The following is a 20,280-nucleotide window of genomic DNA, read 5'->3' on the forward strand; positions in this document are numbered from 1 at the left end:
TTAGGCGGTCTGTAATCTATGAGCCCATGATAGTTTATGGTTTTTAACCGTTAAATGGCAAATTCCTCTCTTTTTTATTAGTTTATGCCAAAAATAAAAAAAATATTGCAAACCAAACCAACCAATGGCCAAGAAGGGTTTTTCTTATTTATTTAATTAGCCTTTTCTGATTCCGAGAATTTAATCAAATACCTATGTTGTTGGTTTACGTTTATAAAGGACTATACTTCGGCCGTTCAGAGAATGCGTTCCTGACACCTATCAGTTAGTCACGACTAGTGATGGGCACAACATAACACTGAGTTCGTTACCGTTCCTTCAAAATGAACCGCCGCATTATTTTAAGATTATTTTCGTTTTAAATTGGCGGAATCATTTGTTTTATATTTTAGTTATTGAAGTGGAAACCAACAAAAGGTAATATTCATATACTAAAATTGTTTTATTTATTCTTTGTTACAAGTACATTGAATTGAATGTGCGAACAGAATATTAATCAGACTCCGATTTGCTTGAGGAGGTGGTGTCTTCATCATCATCTTCGCCTACATGTATAATTATATTATTATCAATAACAGAATCAATCCTGATATCTCGGTCTAACAAAAGCCGGGTAATCAAATAAAAACAGATCGAAAACACTTGAAAAACGTGGTCTATGCGCACGAAACGACAACGGACGACTGTTTTAGCGTCACAAAATGGCGGCCCATAACGCCATTTGGGGTTACCATTTTTAATCTAAGTATAAAAATGCGGTTTGGTCATAGTTTTATTTTTATTTTTCATAAAAGTTATAATTAAGTCTTATAGTCCATTATTTTCCAATTCTTAAAAAGAAAATCAAAACGTATTATTTTATATTATAACTGTATAAGAACAGATTACGATACTTGCCTGTTATTTTTAGCACAGCACTACAAAATATAAACCGCTGACATAACCTTGTAATAGCGCAGTATAGATTTAGAAAAATATTGTTTACCAAGTTATTTGACACTCAGTTTGGCACAAAATTATAACATTCATTGATTATTGATATAATAATGTTGTTTTAATGCTCCTCAATTGTTAAAACGGTAAACAACCAGCAAAAATATTTTTATCGTAACTGCAACGCCATTGCAAAGTTACGTCGTCAGTTCAATCGCGACGTGTCAGGAACGCATTCTCTGAATGGCCGAACTATAGCCGTTTTCCCGCGGTTTCACCCGCGTCCCGTGGGAGCTACTGCCCGCACCGGGATAAAATATAGCCTATGTTACTCGCAGAAAATATAGCTTTCTAATGGTAGAAGAATATTTAAAATCGGTCCAGTAGTTTTTGAGTTTATCCATTACGACCAAACAAACAAAGTTTTCCTCTTTATAATATTAGTATAGATTATATGCATCAAGAATATTCTTTCTTGTCTGTTTTGAGACCGGATTTAAGAGAAAGTAATTTATGATATCTATGTAATTATTTTTAAATTAATCATGAATATAAAATGTACCAAAAACAAAATTTATAATTTTCGGCCTATTCTCAAATCGCGCGTTGGTCGGCGAAGGGTCAAAATTGTCATTTTATAACATTGACAATGAAGTGATGACATGATGTGACAATGACATTGACACATAAACGTAAACAGAATTTCACAGTGGTAAGAAGAGCAAGATCCAGACAGAAATTATCAAAAATTCTTTAAAAGATCTTTTAGATCAATATTTTATATTGTCAATAATCCACTAAGTTGTGTAGTAACTATGATAAAGTCGATAATATTATTATTTATTTTTTCTTATGGCTGTGATACGTGTTATGGAGTTCGAGTGTACAAAAAGTCTGATATCTTGAAACTCAGGTACGAAAGACCACCCCTAAGAACAACTTTTCAATCATAACTTTTCTGTTTCCCTTTCATAATTTTATAAACCTATACCTTGTGTCAGAATACTTTTAAATAATTACTGCGTTACATGATAATATTCGTGTTGACCATTGTTTACGACTTCACAAAATGCAATTTTCCTTTTAAAGGGAGGAAGTACGGGATATGTTCCAGCATGCCTATGACAGTTACTTACGATATGCATACCCTTACGACGAGTTGAGGCCGCTGAGCTGTGATGGCGTGGACACTTGGGGAAGTTACTCCCTCACACTCATAGATGCATTAGACACACTAGCCATCATGGGCAACTACACTGAGTTCAACAGAGTTGTTGATATAGTTCTACAGAAGAAGAACTTTGATGCAGATATTAATGTATCAGTGTTTGAAACTAATATTAGAATTATTGGAGGACTGTTGAGTGCTCATTTGCTGTCCCATAAGTAAGTTCAGTATGATACAAGTATCATTTACAGAACTGTGATTGATTTCATTTTATTGGTAATAACTCTCATGCTTTTAAATGTTTACATCAGTAAACTAAATGTTGCTTTATACTTGAAACAGCATAGTACCACTTACCACAAACATGAATCACAGATATGCCCACTTCACTTACAAAAACTTAGTAAAATTGATAACCTTCTCTGAACACATCTATTTCAGAACAGGCATGAAGTTAGAACCAGGGTGGCCCTGCAACGGCCCACTACTGAGACTCGCAGAGGATGTAGCTCAAAGATTAATAGCTGCTTTTGATACCACAACTGGTATGCCTTACGGCACTATAAACCTGAGGTCTGGAGTGCCACCGGGAGAGACCAGTGTCACGTGCACTGCAGGAGTCGGAACATTTATTATAGAATTTGGAACATTAAGTCGGTTAACTGGAGATCCTTTATATGAAGAGGTATCTAGCCCCAAATAATACTTCAGTCATTTATCTAGTTTAACTTATGTGTGGTTCCTTTTATAAGAATCAGTTTGTTTGGCTTATGGATAGTAGTAATTTGACATAAGCTTCACATAATATACTCAAACATCACCTTTTGTAATCAAATAAACATCCATTTTAAGATTTGAAGTATATGTTTTATTTTACAGATAGCTTATAATGCTTTGCAAGCATTATACCATCACAAATCACCAATAGGACTTGTTGGTAATCATATAGATGTTATGACGGGCAGATGGACAGCACAAGATGCTGGGATTGGAGGCGGTGTTGACTCATACTATGAATATTTAGTTAAAGGTATGTAGTGTTATGTGAGGTTTTTGCTGTCTCCTGAACTGTCTATTCCTTGCCTGTATAATTATCCACACAGCTTTTCCTAACTAGGGAGTACATAGGCGAAGTACATAAGGGAGTATATAGCAGCTTACATAAGGGTGTTTATTATGGGTGTGCAAAAGGGAGCATTTTTGAGGGCTGGATCCAAGCCGAAAAAAAAGGAATCTCATACAGGAATTGACCACAACCAGAGTTTCTTACGCTTATGATCAATGACCTGTTTAGTTTTTATTTCACAGCAAACTCCTCCTGTATGTTTCTAAATCACCATATTTATTTCTTTAAACATTCTTGTAGGTTCTATCCTATTAGAGAGACCAGAACTAATGTCTATGTTTGTGGAAGCGCGGCAAGCCATAGAGAAGTACTTGAAGAAAGACGACTGGTTTGTTTGGGCGACGATGTTGCGAGGACACGTTACATTACCTGTGTTCCAGTCCCTTGAGTCTTACTGGCCTGGCGTGCTTAGCCTTGTAGGTAAGTCATTTATTTCAACAATTTCTTTAGATTTTACGAGTTGCTTCTTTATTTTAGAGGTTTAATAATAATATACATACCCATAAACACTCAGGCTATATACAGCTTATGCGGTAATTGTGTCGCAGTAAAAGACTATAATTTGGTATAAATTGTATGTTACGTCAATGGCGCCACAAATTATCATAATTAATTCAAAAGGCATCCTCACCACGCGGTGTCGCGACATTATTATTTTTATTCGAAATTTGGAATACCTTGGAATTTCAGGTGAAAGCGACACCGCAATGCGTATAATACACAACTACCACAGCGTATGGAGGCAATATGGATTCACGCCTGAGGTATACAACCTCGGTACTGGTGAAGCTTCCTCGTCAAGAGAGAGCTACCCCCTTCGTCCCGAACTTATCGAGTCGATAATGTACTTGTACAGAGATACTAGAGATCCAATACTTCTGCAGATGGGCGAAGATATTCTGAGGAGTATACAGCATTCAGCGAGGACCCCTTGCGGTTATGCTACGGTAAGTCCTAAAATAAATATGTACATATAAAGCTCCTTTAATATGATGACACTGTTAAATGTGATCTAGCTAAAGTATACTAAAAAATTAACAAAACCACATATTTTGCTGTGATACCTTCTGCTTAGAGCTACTTCCACAGGTCTCATAAAATGTAGCCCTTATTATAAAAAATACGGAATTCGTCGCGAGTATTTGAAAGATTACCTGTAACTTATCTCTTTATAGAATCAACAATGTCTTTCAGATCAAAGACGTACGCGATCACCGCAAAGAGGACCGTATGGAGTCATTCTTCCTCGCTGAAACTACAAAATACTTGTACTTATTGTTTGACCCGGACAACTTTATTCACAACCCGGGCGTACACGGCACGGTTATCAACACCCCTAACGGAGAATGTGTGGTAGATATGGGTGGATATATCTTCAATACAGAGGCTCACCCAATTGATCCAACGATGCTTTACTGTTGCCACGAAGCCAGACAAGGGTAAGCAACTATATATTTTAATTTAACAAAGTATGTAATTAGTATATTTTAATTTACAGAAGAATTGTACATATTTCTAGACCTGATGATTGACTTATTTATTACCTACTTACTTTCAGGATCAACATAAGTGAAGTTCACAGAATGTACCAAATACTTGAAGAAGAAGACAATATAAAATTCATGACCACGATTGAAGGTTCTACTAAGAACAATGTAGCAAATAAAACTGTTGAAACCCCTAAATCGGAGGCAGAACCCAATGTATCGGATGATGCTAAAACTGGTACTGTTGAAAAAATTGATCAAAACCAAGTTTTAATTAAGACTGAAACAAGGACGGGTTACGTCAATATTGATGGAACTGAGAGAGAGAAAACAAAGAATGAATCTAGTCTAAGTGATATAGTTAAAGAACGTATCAATAACTACTATAATAACAGTGGTACAAATCAAGAATCCAGTGATGACGTAGCGTTCTCAACAGATAATAATACACCAACGACACAATTCGACGTTGATGATATCATCGTCCCACAAAATCCGCCAGAGCAATTACAAACACCTAGCGAAACTAAAGCAAAGGAAACTTTTAAAATATTACCTAAAGTTATTCAAGACTTTTTGAATAGTGACTGGAAATCTAAGACTAAATGTGAACCGCAACACATGTTGGAGAGAATACGTAAAGAGAAGAGGTACCCACCTCATCCAGATGTCGGCAAATACGAGTTGTTATTGACCCCAGCACCCTCTTTTCTTCAAAGGATATCGTTAGCTGGCGAATTTCTAAACAAAAAGCAATTAGAAATGTAATTATTTGTTATATTTTTACAGACATTCTCTTCAAATCTCACGATACTTCATTACTTATTTTTTTGTAAATGGAAGTGTGTGGTAGACACCTATTTCATTCCACATTACCTTTTATTTATTTGTTAAGCATTCTGTGTTAGTTGATACAGTAAAGTTTAAGCTGTTACTACATGGTTTTAGTTTATTTATAAACCTTTTTACTATATAAGTAGTAGACCTGCAGCTTTCTAGCCAGACGCTGCTTTAGCTTTGAGGCAGTTTTCACGGAACGCGGGTGAAAGTGCGCGAAACAGCTAGTAGTTTATAAAGTGAGCCTAAAAAGGATCCTACCTTTCTTTAGCAATTTATTACAGATTTTGAAGTTGGGACATAATGGAACACCCATGTGGTCAGCGTATTCTGCGTATCGTTCTTCATGCCTTTGACAGAGTTTCGATAACCGCTAGGGATCTCACTAGGACGCAGGATAATTCTGTGCCATTATTAAAGGCAATGTCCGGAATCCCGGGTGCAGTTCATGCATTCATGTCGATGTTACTCTGTAACATCTACCTCTGTAGTCTAAATCTGACAGACTTTATGAAGAAATAAGAAGGAAGTCACATCCGTCAATGACGGATTCACGATGACGTCTTTCGACATGTAACACAATGAAGAACAATAAATATAAATTCTAGTGATCGAAGTAACATATTTATAATAAAAATTATAAAAATGCATACGTTCCCTTCGAATATGAGCAGCCGACCAGCGAATCGAAAGGGTGCGTTGAAAGGTGCTTTGTGGAAAACACAGTGCTCGATGTTTTACCACATGTTTATGTTAACATGTCAGAATTGAAAACTACAGCCTCAGAAGAAATTACTTTGTCTTCAAAGGGATATAAATTACAAAAATTCGTAGGTGAAGGAGCCTATGCTAAGGTGGATAACATTATATGAATCGTTTGTAAGGTGTATTACCTACTAGGCGCCCATTGCGCTTGGTTAAATGCGCCTAGTCTATCTAACTGCGTACCTACTTAATATTTTGTACGTAATATTCTTATGGTATTGTTCAACAGGTATATTTAACTGAGTACTCGGGAAAAGACGACGCTCATAAGGCTACGCTCGCGTGTAAGGTTATAGAGACGTCGAAAGCTCCAAGAGACTTCGTTATCAAGTTTTTGCCACGCGAAATAGACGTGCTTGTGCGCTTGAATCATCCTCACCTTATACACGTGCATAGTATATTTCAAAGAAAAACGAAGTATTATATTTTTATGAGATTTACTGAAAACGGAGACCTGCTGAGCTACATTTTGAAGAACGGCTGCGTATCCGAAAATCAGTCCAGAGTGTGGTTTCGCCAATTATCATTAGGCATACAATACCTACACGAGTTGGAGATAACGCATCGTGATATTAAATGCGAGAACGTGCTCCTGACAGCAAATTTTAACGTGAAAATTTCTGACTTTGGTTTCGCCCGATTTTGTGTGGACGAACACGACTCATCTGTGTTAAGTGAGACATACTGCGGGTCGATGTCATATGCAGCGCCAGAAATTCTTCGTGGAAAACCCTACCTGCCTAAACCAACCGATCTGTGGTCTTTAGGGGTGGTGTTATTTGTGATGCTGAATAAGTCTATGCCATTTGACGACACGCGAATGCGAAAATTGTACGAGCAGCAGATGGGCAAGAAATATCGATTCAGATCTCGAGTAGGCAGCTCTGTCTCAGTCGAGTGTAAGGCTATTGTCAAACATCTATTGGAACCTGATCCAGGACTGCGCCACTCCGCCCAACAAGTGCTCAGTTCCGATTGGATTGCTATGGACAGTAGGCTTACCAGTGAGTTGAAAACGAAGTCTTAATTTGTAAGAATCCATCAGGCTACTGATAATTAGGTACTTTTATGATACATTAATGATAGCTTGCAATTTTTCGGTCGATATTTAGGAATACCACCATGCTGATAATGTAGTTTTGTTAATCTGTTGTTTCTTTATGAGGGCCAGTTTATATGTACTTAGGTAGGGAGTAACCGACTGAAAAGTTACAAATTAAAAATAACTAAACATGAAAAGAATGTTGAATATTAAAATCTTAATAGCTTTGAACGCAGTAGAAGCATCAGCACTGAAACGAGCCAGAGAGGACCACCGACGATACTCGGAGGACAAAGGTCCGAAGCACGGTGACATCCTCGACCATACAGGCAGGAGCACTGTGTACAAGGTATCATTCGTCTTATTATCATCTTGCTAAGAAAAATCTACTTCGTAAATAATAAAATCCAGATTAAGTACCATGTGGTTTGCATGTTAGGATATTGGTAAAGATTTATTGAATTTTAAAATAAACCGATATTATAGGTGTACTTTTTGTTTTCAGGCGAGTGAAATGATAAAGTCTCTTGCTACCTTAACTTCAAAACACAAACAATCAGTTTAAGTTTTTGATGGAGGGAAAATCAAAGGTGATTTTTTTCTTTCTTTTGTTGCCATAATGGCTGAATAGGTACTTTACTTTTGCATTTACGGGCATAGTCGATGAATACTCTAGCTTTACTTTCAAATGTTCTATAGTTTCATCACATGGAGGAAGAATTGAAACTTACCGGATCTGAGCAACTAACACTTGCTACACGAGGTTACAAGATGATAAAGAAAGTTAACGAAGGGTCGTATGCGAAGGTAATTTAATGAGGAATTTTGTACTTAGGGATTGGAAACAGTTTACTTTTAGGCTATCAGTTAGTTTAGCTTAGGGGCCCGTGACAGACTAGTTACCTACTATATATTTAAAAAAGAAAAAATTTATTTAAATCTTCTAATCAAATAAACAGGTGTATCTGGCCGAGTACAGGAATCCGACCAAAAACGATAAACTATCGATACTAGCATGCAAAGTAATTGACACTAACACCGCACCCAAGGACTTCGTAAAGAAGTTTCTACCCAGAGAAATCGATATGTTGATCAAGTTAAACCACCCACACCTCGTACATACTCACAGCATATTTCAAAGAAGATACAAATATTTCATTTTCATGCGGTATATGGAGCACGGAGACTTGCTCGAGTACATTCTCCAGAAGGGCGCCGTCCAGGAAGACCAGGCGCGAATATGGGCGAGACAGCTCGCTCTAGCCGTACAATACATGCACGAACTTGAAATAGCTCACCGGGATATAAAGTGTGAAAATGTTCTGCTTACTGCTAACCAAAATGCTAAGTTGTCTGACTTTGGCTTTGCTCGTAGTTGTGTCGATAAATCGCTTAAAGATATTCACAGTGAAACGTTTTGTGGCTCGCTATCTTATACTGCTCCAGAAATATTGCAAGGTGCTCCGTACTATCCTAAGCCCACAGATGTGTGGTCGCTGGGAATCGTAGTCTATGTTATGCTGAATAGAGCAATGCCGTTCGAAGACAAACATATCAAGCAATTGTTTCAAGCACAAATAAACAGAAATTGGAAATTCCGTTCGCGGTACATAGATTCTCTTTCAGAAAATTGTAAACGTTTAGTTACCCTAATGTTGGAACCAAACTATCAAAATAGGATAAAAATCGACCATATTATAAACAGCGAATGGATAGCCATGGACTCGAGATTATTAGGTAAGATTTAGATCGGATATTTGTAAAATAAAAAAATACGTCAAGTCTTAAGATCTCACTCTTTGTAATATGGATAAACTTTCGGCATTCATTTTGCAGAATGGACACCTCAAGAGACATTAGCATACAAAAAGGCCAAAGAAGAAAAACAACAGCTAAGGAAGGAACTGGAGAACGCAGAGGGGGGCAAATCAGATAAAGATATTTCCAATATACCTGAAACATCTATAGTGAAGGCCAATGTTGACGTAAACGCTTCGTCAACGTCCTGGTATTCATTTTCATTTATCATTTAATATTTTTCCTGCTATACGCGATATACTTGCGAAGACGCTGGGTCACCACAGTAAATTCGTAAGGGGTTGACATTTACTTTGTTCTACAAATATGTTATATCGACGGTTTCTAAAACAGATCTTTATAAAACATTGTCATCTTAGGTTTGAACGGCTTCAAAGGACTCCGGAATGAGGAATGAGGGACTTTTCTGGGAAGTAGGAATGGTATTAACATCATTTGATTCGTAGTATTATGATAATAATAATTTAAAAAAAACATTTATGTTTGTTTGGTTGTAATGTACTCAAAAACGACTGAACCGATTTTAAAAATTCTTTCACCATTAGAAAGCTACATGAGCTGCCAGTGACAGGCTATATTTACAGAGTAGTTTCCACGGGGAAACCGCAGGAAAACGGCTAGTCGTATCCAAGGGCATAAATTAAAATCGAGAATACTTGTGAGTTTGCATATTTGGTACGTCGAAAAAGTAGGTTTTACGTAGGTACATATGTACGAGTTGTCATTAAAATACTGGTATCTTAAGTAATGACATAAAAAATACAAATGTCATTTAAATACATAAACACAATTTCAACATTAAAATTTACAGTACAACCCACAACAGTCCAATAAAAATGAATATCTATAGACCATAACACTTTTCCTACCACAATCGTATATAATTATGCTACCTATAAAAGTGAAAATGAAGTAAAATATTCAAGAATGCTGTAATATAAATGGGTCCTGCTACAGACAAGGTAGACCTTAGCACAACACAATCTGATCTTATGGTGTTACAAGAAAAAGGATTTATATTAGAGAAAATGATCGGAGAAGGTTCTTACGCTAAGGTAATATTAATACACCAAATAATTATGTGCTCAGGTACAACTAGTCGAACAAGTCTTGAAATATAAAACTCTTTGCAGGTTTACAAATCAACACATATGGTCGATGAGACACGGCACGCTGTAATGGCCTGTAAAGTGATAGACACGGCGCAAGCTCCGCGCGACTACCTCACTAAGTTCTTACCACGCGAATTAGATGTCTTAATACGAATAAACCATCCTCACATTGTTCACGTGTCAAATATTTTCCAACGGCGAGCTAAATACTTCATTTTTCTACGTTTCGCAGAAAACGGCGATTTACTAGATTTTTTGACACAAAACGGCGCTGTGCCAGAGAACCAAAGCAGACTATGGATGAGGCAGATTTTATCAGGAATTCACTACATACACACGATGAACATAGCACATAGAGATTTAAAATGTGAAAATATATTGATCACATCAAATTATAATGTGAAGATTACTGATTTCGGTTTCGCTCGCGCTGTGCGTTCTCGCGGCCACGACATATTGAGCGAGACGTACTGTGGTTCCCTGTCCTACGCAGCTCCCGAAGTGTTGAAAGGAGTGCCGTATCTGCCCAAGCACGCCGATATGTGGTCCATTGGCATCATCCTGTACACGATGCTTAACAAAGCTTTGCCTTTCAATGAGACGTCAGTTAAGAAACTCTATGAGAAGCAGGTACTTATAAGTATTGTTGATAACGAAGACCAAATCTTTGTCAGTTTGTTTGCAAAATTCCCCAAAAAATACTGCCCAATGTAGTTCAGATCTTGCTACCTATACATATGAATCGAACAATGTTACCCACCAGGTGATGCGTAAATGGCGATTTCGTACAAGCGTAGTTAATCAACTGTCGACTGAGTGCAAACATCAAGTAACTGCTTTGATGGAGCCTGACCCTAAGTCCCGGCCCAATGCTGGGAGCATCTTCAATGGACCGTGGATGGGGATGGATCCGAGGCTCACAAGTAATTTGAAATAATATTTCATCATCCATCCTGCCCACTACCTAGCCCTGTTATTAACTACATACAAGTCGGGATCTGGGTTCACTTACTCAATTTCATTTAATTATGGTGAACCCTGAACGACTGTCAAAGATCTACATATACGAGATCAAAGGCATAACCATAAAAATACAAGTTGTTTAATATGTTTTCAGAGTTAACATTTCTAGAAGATTCGTTACTGAAGCAGGCACACGAAGAGGCACAAAAGAGAGATAAGGAGGCAGAGGAAGAAAGTGAGGTGGAGAGAATTGCTGAGCTGCGGCGCAAAGGACGTGGTAAAGGTATAATCGACACCATACTACTATTTTATGAGAGGGATCTTATAATGAATATTGTCAACTTATGTTGACTATCTTAATTAAAAATAATGTCGCAAGTTAGAGGTTAGGTGATATCCTACATTGCATAAAAACGATATAGTTTTAAACATGAATTGTCATTTTCATTTCAGAGGGCCTGAAGATATTAAAGAATGTCGAACAACTATATGTCAAATCACAACAGTTATTTGATGCACAATAATTTTCAAATATTAAAAAAAATGAAAATCAGTAATTGTGTTCATTCAGTATTTATTAAACTTTTAAAATTCTTTATTTTTATATTTTTTTAAGATATTGTAAAAATGTTTTAATACGTAATTGTACAAAGACTTTGTTGTTTTAATGATATACATTAGTGAAATTATTCACTCACTAGTTTTTAACTCGTATTTATAAAGCCTATGGAAGACGAGGGACTATCGTAAAGGGCTTACAACATTTATAACATTTGGCACAACGTGGTAGGAACAGGATTGTGGACTATACTATTGCCTGAGAAAATTTGTAAACTGTTTTAAATTTCATCTTGAACATTGTGCGTAATTAGAAACATAAATAAGGGATTACTTTACTCAAATCGATATAAACAAATGCTTTATTTGTAATATGCGTAACAAGAGGCTGTCTGTAACCAGATAACTGCTTATAATAATATATTTATATTATTATTTATAATACATTTCTTAAACAAACATGAAGACTTATAAGAAACAACTATTTAAGCCGCCTCAATTCTATCTAAGTAAATATATTATAAACCGGTATAATCTCTTACATAGTACATTACTTCCAAGGAAATGGAAAAGAGACCAGATTAATATTGTCGCCTTTCAGTCGATTCCTAATAAGCTACTTAATTACTTGTAAAAAGCTCTAAGTACTGCAAAACTTTTAACAACTGTATAATACTTATTATAATGAAAAGTCAGCTGAATATGTTCACTTCTAAAAAGGATTTCATTATGAAACAAACTCATGGAATGTCTATTGCTCGCTTGATAATGTGAAGTCCTTTATTTTCGATCAATATTATCTCAATCAGCACATAAGTCTTCAACAATAATGATTTAGCTATAAAATTATAGTTAAAATAAATATTTTTATTGATACATGAATTACATTAACATTTATGTATGTTGTCTTGATCTTGATGCTTCAATTATTATTTCCTTCAATAACAAGAAAATAGATACTGATAAATAAATATTGATGACCTGAATAAAACTTACAGCAAGAAGTTGATTTTTCATGATTTTTGGCAGTTGTATTCAATACACATTAATCCATTTAAAAAACTACATTAGGTATCTTTATATTTGAATGTATACCTTGGACATAATTTTAACTTTGAGGACTAAATCTTAAATATCCATTTTTAGGGCCGAATCGCCAAAATATATAATTTAGCACCAACACACTCTCGAAATAAGATAAAGACCTCAATTAAAACTTTAACTACCGTTAAAACATTTACCACAACGAATATTCTCTTATTACATACTTATACATTTATAAACATACTTAACAGATTTTAATGAATTTAATTACACCCTTTTGACTCCTCTGAATTCCATAATAAAATGCAATAGGCATGATGACAGTAATCAAAAATCATTTAAATAATATATTTATTAAATTAAACTTGAAGCTTGGAATATAAAACGCGCATTGTTTTCTTTATTAATAATGTGATTAATATGTATTTTTATAAAATAAAATTACGAAATAAGGCAATCCGCCATGATATCTTGAACACCAATCAGAGCTCGTGACGTCATTTCTCAAAACAACTCGCGCGAAAGCGCGCGAACGTCACATTTCGTTATTGTGAACTTCCACTGCGATCTTTGTTTTTAATTAATTAATTGTTTATAACACGAGTTATGGAGCCCGGATTTATCAAGGCAAACAGCGCTAATTTGCCTAGAATTGATATCATAATGCTGGGAAAGTTTTTGGCATCAAATAAAGATTTTTGTTCAGCTGAATTTAGAAATGTTAAAACTTCCATGTAAGTATACTAGTTTAATTAAAAAACAATGAGAGATGAAACCTAACCTCGAAATAGTTATTTACATTATAAACTATGCTAGAATCTAGAGAACTATGTAATAACTTACATCAAGGTGAGCTTCACAAAAATAAAGTTGTACCCTGGGCAATATTGCTTTTGAATCTCGCCTTGCAAGTTTAAGTCACTTGTTTCGTATTTTTTTATTGTGAGGAACGTACACAAATAACTTATCCGGAGTTGTTTTGGATGTGTTCTTACACTGGGGGACCCCACAACACCTACGCCCTTTCGAATTCATATTTAATAACACAAAAAACTTAATTATTGCACGAGCGTTGTTTACTTGCGTCTTGTAATTTCAGTCGTGACGTCACAAGTGACGACATGACACTGACAAGCGTTTTCGCGCCGGATTCAAAGTGGACAGAGAAAAATGCAATTATTTGATAAAAAAACTTCGCATTTTCTTAAAATTAATAATTTTTCATATAAAATAGACGTATACCTACATCATACAAAGGAATTTAAAAATTTGTCATCATGCCTATTATAAAAGTAGCACAGTGCCCTTTTATTAAAAGGCAGCTACTATATAGATTTGCCGGAGTTAACTTTATATACCTTACAGAACCTTTTGGTCGCAAAAAGATCTAGCAACAATTGTTTAAAATTCTAATTATAGTAGAATAAAAAAATACAATAATTTTTGAACACCATGATTACGTACTTACAATAAATTAATTGTTGATAATGCAGTACATAAACATGAAAGTATAAAGATTTTTTAGAAGACAATTCTCAAAATATTGTTGCCAGACCTTAGACAAGTTTCTAATTGGTTATTCTTTACAGTCAGTTTCTTATATTTTTAGTTATAAATTATTGATCGATCGCACATACCTACAGCGTTAGTATCAAGGAGAACAAAATGACAAGCGGAGGTGCCATAACGGAAAATCTCTTAAGAAAGTAGCGCGCCAAAATGCGGGTGTGCGGGGGACGAGGAACGTTACTGTCTGCGTCCTTATACGCTTTCTTTGGACCCGACCATTTTTTGTAATACCAAAACTCTTTGCCAGATGTCTCAATGGACCCGAATGCCTCGTTAATTCACTCTAACTGATCGTTTTGGTCATGCCCACCGTATCTATTTGACCTAGAAGGCACCTGACCTACCTGTATTATGGCATCTCCGCTCATGTTATTCCGTGGTTATAGTTGTGTGTAGTGTTACTGCGCCCGCGCCTCGTCACGCGGGGGAGAGACAGCCGACGCGACGTCCGCTGTTGCTGATTTTACTTTCATCGTCTGAAAATGTTGGCAGCACTATTTAGTAACTGGAAATTCTTTTGGATAGTTTTCTAAGTGGATGTAGGGCCAACAGACACTATTTGATAGAAATATTTTATGATGTCTTGAATCGGTATGAAAGAATATTTAAATATAAGTATTTCTCAACTGGATTGTTTTGGAAAAAAAATCTGGCGGTTCTATATCCATTAGAAATTATAATATTTAAGTTGTAGCGACGATATATTAGTTTGCCATTTTAAACTTTTATTACCTCAAACGTGTTTGCAATTTAATGAGTTATTAATATTTACAACAAAATGAAAAAATAATTTCATCATAACGTTTTTTTCTACTTGATAACCCAAACCACCAAAAGCCTGGAAGCCCGATTATTGCCGTGTTAAAGTTTGTTAAGAAAGTTCACAACCACCAAACTACGGTGCACACTCGATATAAAATAGTGCAGTCAAACAAACATACCTTTGCCGCATCGTCTAAAAAAATATCGATAAAAATATACCCCATAGAAATTGGTAAGAAATATACTTATTTAATTTCACAACCTTACCTACTGTGTTGTTGCTATTTACTGAGTGAGTGCACACTGTACACGAAATACGTAGGCGATTTTATGTTGCTCGGCAAATCGTAGGATTTAATATCTTTAAATACATATTTGTAGTGATAATTTTCCTGTAAATATCTCATTATTACCAATATTAAGTGTGGATCCGTAAACACGACCCTCGTAATCGCTCTACTGTTGCTTCCCATAAACGATAAAAAGCTTATAAAAAAAAATAATGCCTGAAATCATCAATAATAATTTTGTGCAAGAATTGTGAGCAACTAGCTTCCGCCAGCGGCTTCGCCGGCGTGGTATGTTGATAAAAAGTAGCCTATGTGTTAATCCAGGGTATCACCTATCTACATACCAAATTTCAATCAAATCGGTCCAGCAGTTTTTGCGTGATTGAATAACAAACATACATCCATACATTCTCACAAACTTTCACATTTATAACATAAGTAGGAAGTAGGATAATCAGTTTACTTTTTATTCGCATTATTTTTTTATTTAAACTATCTTACTAAACATTAACTTTTAACTATAATTATTAGGCATCAATGACCCACAGTTCAATACCTTATAATAACATATTATATATGTTGTGTATCTATACTAATATTATAAAGCTGAAGAGTTTGTTTGTTTGAACGCGCTAATCTCAGGAACTGCTGGTCCGATTTGAAAATTTCTTTCAGTGTTAGATAGCCCATTTATCAAGGAAGGATATAGGCTACTTTTTATCCCGGTACGGGAAGTATTTCCCACGGGATGCGGGTGAAACCGCTGGCAGAAGCTAGTACGTCATATACAACAAAAACTACAAAATATGATATGGGTTATTAAACTTTTTTTGTTCTTAATTATTATTGATGATTTCTTAAGCTAAGTGCTACAATATTACAGATTAGTGATGTTAGTAGGCGACTTACTGGCGAGTTGGTAATGTCACCTGAGCAGTCATCGTGCAGCGGACACACGAGGTCGCCGAGATCCAGGTCGTCCTTACTCTTCTTGCGCTTCAGTGAGAACTGGCTTTTCTTTGGTACCTGATGACAACAAACCAATATAGATGTAGGTAGATAAAACTCATGGTATTATAATACGACCTAAAAAGTATCGGCTTTAGGTATTGAGTACAAATTATCGTCCCGAACAAAGCTGAATGCTCCAAATCTAGATCTAAACTCGGTACTTCTTGAGAAAAAGTTCTATAATAAGGTGGAAAAGTTTTGTTTCTCTTTTAGATTGACAAAATATTTTTTTAATATACATGCATTTTAATATGTCCTGCGCAGCTGGCTGATCTCCTTAAAATGAGAACAGCAGCCGTGGCCGAAATCGGCCGTGGACTCCATTATTATTATGGCAATGTTGCAAAATGATAATAAGTCAATATCCTATAATAAGAATTTAATCTGACCTTGTATTTGGTGGTTGCAGTCAGTGGTTGATAGCCGAGCGTTTGTTCGGCGTTACGCTTTTGCTGGATCACGTCACGGCCCAGTAGATCGTTAAATCTGGAATAACACATCATGATTTTATGTTCATATCGTGAATATACTAGTTTACAAAAATCTTACACTTTTGGCAATATAAAGGTACTTAAGACGGTTTTTTTGTTCTTAACGGAAAAAAATGATTACCTTTGCGTAAGATGCCGCCGCAATAGCGTCTTGTTAGCTGGAATGTTGAGTAAAGCAGCCAGGAGTTCCGCCGTGAATCGCGGCTCCAGCAACATAAGACCTCCGTGAACACCTGAAAACATCATAAGATTCAAATCAAACAGCGGAAATAAGGCTTCGAATATAAACAACACACTATAAATAACACTATTCCAGTCAACATAGCTAAATGTAGGCACAAAGTTCTATTCTCCTTGCTGGACCTGGGAACTTTGTAAAGTGGTCGTGAAAAGAATCTTGGGGCTATGTAGCAAGACCTATTGAGGGGCACTGGTGTAGTGCTCATAATGTCCGATTTATAAGAGGAGCCAGTGTAGAAGATTGTAGTGCAGGCATGCGTCCTCTGAGCCCTCCTTGCCTACTGCCACAGTACACTCACCAGCTCCGCGCAGGTTGGGCGCGTACTCGGCGAGGTCGATCTCCTTGAGCCACTGCATGACGCGGTGCGAGGACCAGCGGGCGAGGCGCGGGGCGGGCACGCAGGCCTCGGCCGAGCCCTCCGCGCCCACCGCCTCGCCCTCCGCCGCGCGGCGGATCATCGTCTCCGGGTCGAACTTGTTGTCGCGGAGCACTTGGATACCTAAGGATACGAAAAATAATGATAAAGCCTGGGCTATGGTGGCTGTTATTGTGTTGTGAGCACTGCGTGCAGTAAATGGCCAGCAGGGCGCGCGGCCTTGGACACCGCGCGCTGCCGGCCACATCCACGAGCGACAACATACCGGCGCCGAGGACAATGCTACACTAACCGTTGTGCTAATGTTTACGATAGAGGCGTCCAAAACTTGCGCGTGAGGTAAAGGAGGTGAGGGAGGGGAAGAGGAGACCGTTCGGGTGCAAAGAAGTTCATGAGATCTGGTGCATTATAGTACACAAGTGAACGCGCAAATACAGCTGCACTTTATATTCCATCATTCTTGTCCGATGGGACGGCGACCCAACTATATGGCATCAAGCGCAGTGTCTATGTCTATCAATAATGTAAATTGCAATCTCCAGCCTCCAACCAATCAACTTAAGACCACGTTTGAAAAAATGACAAAGCCACCAACACATTACCTCTGCGTATAGACAGGGCATGTAACGCATGTGTGACACGTAGATGCGCATGTAGATCAGCATGTGTCAAGCGATGCAATAGTCTAGCGTCGAGCGCGGCGTCGGCGGCCGCGGCCCGCGTGCCGCAAGCGCCCACGTCTTCTAGCCAGCGTAGGGTCCATGCTGTGTCGAGCTGACCTGCGAGGGTTAGGAGTGGGTCTCCGTGCCCGCCCTGGAGAAATAAAATTAAAGAAAGTTGCATTTTTATGTTTTCTAAAGTTAAAATATAATTTGTTATGTATAGGAAAAATCCAGTTGGACTGAAAGCCGACCCGAACATAGTTGGGAAACGGCTGATGAACAAAAATCCGCTACGCCGCAAGCCGTAATCTTGTCGCGCCAAGCATTAGTCAGGACTTATAATAATAAGTTATACCAGACGGCGGCGAAAATTACGCAAGTAACTGCTCGGAAACTATTAAGTATCAGCAAGTTGGAGGAGGAGCACGAGAGTTATGGTCTAGCCGTTATTAAATTTGACGCAAACTATATGTTTAGGAACCGAAGATTTGTCTACAAATGCTCCTAGCTTTATCAGGCTATTTACGAATAAGTTACATCATAACCAATCTAAAACACTAACCAATAAATCAGTAAGCGCAAGCAATATCTTCTTCTTATGCAGCGGATGTTTGATAGCCAGTTCCTTTTCGATAGTATTGTGCGATGCAGCGGCCAGTACCCCACGCTCGTTAGTACCGCTGAGCCATGCGCGGGCGCCGGCCACGTACACTTCAAGGCCGAGGCTCTCTAACCAACCGCAAGTGGTCTCGCAGTCCCATTCGCGGACGTCTGTCGTTTCCCTGGAATATGAATGTAAACGTTTGACTTGTGTTTCGTATAAGATTTAGCTGGTCTTCGTATTGAACTTAATTATTGTCTATATTTTTTCGCAATTTGACAAACTTTAGAGTGTTATAATATTTGAAGTTCAGGTTTTCACAATTTACGCTCTTACTTCAACTACTTAGGTAACACAGACAAGGTCATTTTTACTCCCATGTAACACAGACGAGGCCATATTTACTCCCGGGAGCCTTGGCGCTGATAAAATGGGCTTATGGCGTGAATAAACAAAAAAAAAAAGTTGACGTCGCACATAGGGCCCTAAAAATTGGTAGCAAGTATGGCTCACAAAGAGGACGCACAACAGGTATAGAGTAAAAATAGGTAAAAGTAAGCAATAGAAATAAGAATAAAGAAGAAGAGAGTGAAAGTAGACGTACCATGGCATAGGATGTGTCCTCGGTCTTGGTGTAGTACTTCTCTGTCTCGGCGCGTCGCCTCCCTCCAGCCTCGCGCGCAGTGCTGCGGTACCCGCCGGGCTGCCGCGACCACTTTCTTCCTTCTCCGCTATGAAAATATTGCAGAAGGAATGAAGATTTGTACTTGGTTAAGGGTTATTATGCAGATACTGTTTGGTTAAAATATTTCTACAGGGACAAGTGTAGGCCTCTCCTACTTTTATAAGTATTCGCTTGTAGCATTTTCATTCCTGCACCCATGGTAAGGGCTATAAACAATCTTTAAATCGACTGTTGAGACCCGAATGTTGGCGAATCCGGTCTACGAATGCCTTATATTTTGAATAGCATCTGCATAATAATATGTGAACAGGAAACACATTATAATAACATTAAAAAAATGGAAGCAAACGATATAGCCAATTAATAAAAAAAAAAAAACAAATTTTAAAATACAATAACATGCATTTTTTAACGAATTTATAATCCAAGGCTTAGGCAGTACGCAACACATGCTGGGATAATATCTAGAACATTAATTTCTATTTAAATACAACATCGAATCACGACATCGACGGAGGCAAGGGAAGCGCGGGAAAGCTTGTCTATGACATCGTCAGTCGTCTGTTCTCCAACACTGACAAAAACAGTCATAAATAATTAATCTTCCACAAAAGGGGAGAGTTATTAATTTATCAATTGCATTAGGTTCCGTAGGCCTTTAAGTAGGAATTCATTTATGTTAAGACCAAGTTCACTGACAAAAAAATGTTTCTTTTTAAAACAACTGTTAACTTTGAAA

At 37.2% G+C, this 20,280-nt stretch overlaps 5 protein-coding genes across 10 annotated transcripts in view; 4 read left to right on the forward strand and 1 right to left on the reverse strand.

The window, feature by feature from the left end:
- The first annotated feature begins 1,614 nt into the window (after positions 1-1,614).
- On the forward strand, positions 1,615-5,651 carry LOC124632650 (ER degradation-enhancing alpha-mannosidase-like protein 2). Its single transcript, XM_047167554.1, has 8 exons — positions 1,615-1,846; positions 2,023-2,319; positions 2,543-2,786; positions 2,981-3,131; positions 3,468-3,647; positions 3,918-4,174; positions 4,422-4,666; positions 4,786-5,651. The coding sequence occupies exons 1-8, from the start codon at positions 1,749-1,751 to the stop codon at positions 5,480-5,482; spliced, it is 2,169 nt and encodes a 722-aa protein (XP_047023510.1). The 5' UTR covers positions 1,615-1,748; the 3' UTR covers positions 5,483-5,651.
- Positions 5,652-5,841: 190 nt separating this feature from the next.
- Positions 5,842-7,382, forward strand: LOC124632542 (testis-specific serine/threonine-protein kinase 1-like). Its single transcript, XM_047167412.1, has 2 exons — positions 5,842-6,405; positions 6,546-7,382. Exons 1-2 carry the CDS (start codon positions 6,310-6,312, stop codon positions 7,341-7,343), a joined length of 894 nt encoding a protein of 297 aa, XP_047023368.1. The 5' UTR covers positions 5,842-6,309; the 3' UTR covers positions 7,344-7,382.
- Positions 7,383-7,568: 186 nt separating this feature from the next.
- Positions 7,569-10,641, forward strand: LOC124632539 (testis-specific serine/threonine-protein kinase 1-like). 2 transcript variants are annotated; one of them, XM_047167410.1, is made up of 6 exons: positions 7,569-7,707; positions 7,864-7,948; positions 8,058-8,165; positions 8,318-9,095; positions 9,195-9,366; positions 10,521-10,641. In XM_047167410.1, coding segments are annotated over exons 2-6 (1,077 nt in total). In that variant the 5' UTR covers positions 7,569-7,707; positions 7,864-7,930; the 3' UTR covers positions 10,522-10,641. The 2 variants fall into 2 exon arrangements, with proteins under 2 accessions (XP_047023366.1, XP_047023365.1); XM_047167409.1 differs by lacking the exon at positions 10,521-10,641 and adding an exon at positions 9,988-10,116.
- Positions 10,093-13,084, forward strand: LOC124632540 (testis-specific serine/threonine-protein kinase 6-like). The gene is made up of 5 exons (XM_047167411.1): positions 10,093-10,231; positions 10,310-10,918; positions 11,052-11,211; positions 11,406-11,534; positions 11,705-13,084. The coding sequence occupies exons 1-5, from the start codon at positions 10,118-10,120 to the stop codon at positions 11,773-11,775; spliced, it is 1,083 nt and encodes a 360-aa protein (XP_047023367.1). The 5' UTR covers positions 10,093-10,117; the 3' UTR covers positions 11,776-13,084.
- Positions 13,085-14,142: 1,058 nt separating this feature from the next.
- LOC124632444 (liprin-beta-2) overlaps positions 14,143-20,280 on the reverse strand; it is a 34,424-nt gene continuing 28,286 nt past the window's right edge. For 4 of the 5 annotated variants that reach the window (XM_047167294.1, XM_047167290.1, XM_047167292.1 and 1 more), the window contains exons 6-13: positions 19,461-19,587; positions 18,818-19,037; positions 18,196-18,406; positions 17,516-17,716; positions 17,098-17,209; positions 16,875-16,971; positions 16,384-16,500; positions 14,143-14,898 (exon numbers count right to left, since the gene is read on the reverse strand). In XM_047167294.1, coding sequence (XP_047023250.1) covers positions 14,821-14,898; positions 16,384-16,500; positions 16,875-16,971; positions 17,098-17,209; positions 17,516-17,716; positions 18,196-18,406; positions 18,818-19,037; positions 19,461-19,587 — 1,163 coding nt within the window. In that variant the 3' untranslated portion in view covers positions 14,143-14,820. The remainder of the gene's footprint in view (positions 14,899-16,383; positions 16,501-16,874; positions 16,972-17,097; positions 17,210-17,515; positions 17,717-18,195; positions 18,407-18,817; positions 19,038-19,460; positions 19,588-20,280) is intronic. The other variant, XM_047167291.1, reaches the window with a different exon arrangement.

The sequence above is a fragment of the Helicoverpa zea genome, chromosome 8 (assembly GCF_022581195.2).
Source record: "Helicoverpa zea isolate HzStark_Cry1AcR chromosome 8, ilHelZeax1.1, whole genome shotgun sequence".
Lineage (NCBI taxonomy): Eukaryota > Metazoa > Arthropoda > Insecta > Lepidoptera > Noctuidae > Helicoverpa > Helicoverpa zea.

What these genes read in the sequence shown, in the direction of transcription:
- LOC124632650 (XM_047167554.1), top strand. Translation starts at nt 1,749, where the DNA reads ATGATAAAGTCGATAATATTATTATTTATTTTTTCTTATGGCTGTGAT. An exon ending in GCTCATTTGCTGTCCCATAA is followed by an intron (nt 2,320 to 2,542) that starts GTAAGTTCAGTA and finishes CATCTATTTCAG; the next exon opens with AACAGGCATGAAGTTAGAAC. An exon ending in TGCCACGAAGCCAGACAAGG is followed by an intron (nt 4,667 to 4,785) that starts GTAAGCAACTAT and finishes ACTTACTTTCAG; the next exon opens with GATCAACATAAGTGAAGTTC.
- LOC124632542 (XM_047167412.1), top strand. Translation starts at nt 6,310, where the DNA reads ATGTCAGAATTGAAAACTACAGCCTCAGAAGAAATTACTTTGTCTTCA. An exon ending in GTGAAGGAGCCTATGCTAAG is followed by an intron (nt 6,406 to 6,545) that starts GTGGATAACATT and finishes ATTGTTCAACAG; the next exon opens with GTATATTTAACTGAGTACTC.
- LOC124632539 (XM_047167409.1), top strand. An exon ending in ACGAAGGGTCGTATGCGAAG is followed by an intron (nt 8,166 to 8,317) that starts GTAATTTAATGA and finishes TCAAATAAACAG; the next exon opens with GTGTATCTGGCCGAGTACAG. An exon ending in AACGCTTCGTCAACGTCCTG is followed by an intron (nt 9,367 to 9,987) that starts GTATTCATTTTC and finishes TAAAATTTACAG; the next exon opens with TACAACCCACAACAGTCCAA.
- LOC124632540 (XM_047167411.1), top strand. Translation starts at nt 10,118, where the DNA reads ATGGGTCCTGCTACAGACAAGGTAGACCTTAGCACAACACAATCTGAT. An exon ending in AGAAACTCTATGAGAAGCAG is followed by an intron (nt 10,919 to 11,051) that starts GTACTTATAAGT and finishes GTTACCCACCAG; the next exon opens with GTGATGCGTAAATGGCGATT. An exon ending in GCGCAAAGGACGTGGTAAAG is followed by an intron (nt 11,535 to 11,704) that starts GTATAATCGACA and finishes TTTTCATTTCAG; the next exon opens with AGGGCCTGAAGATATTAAAG.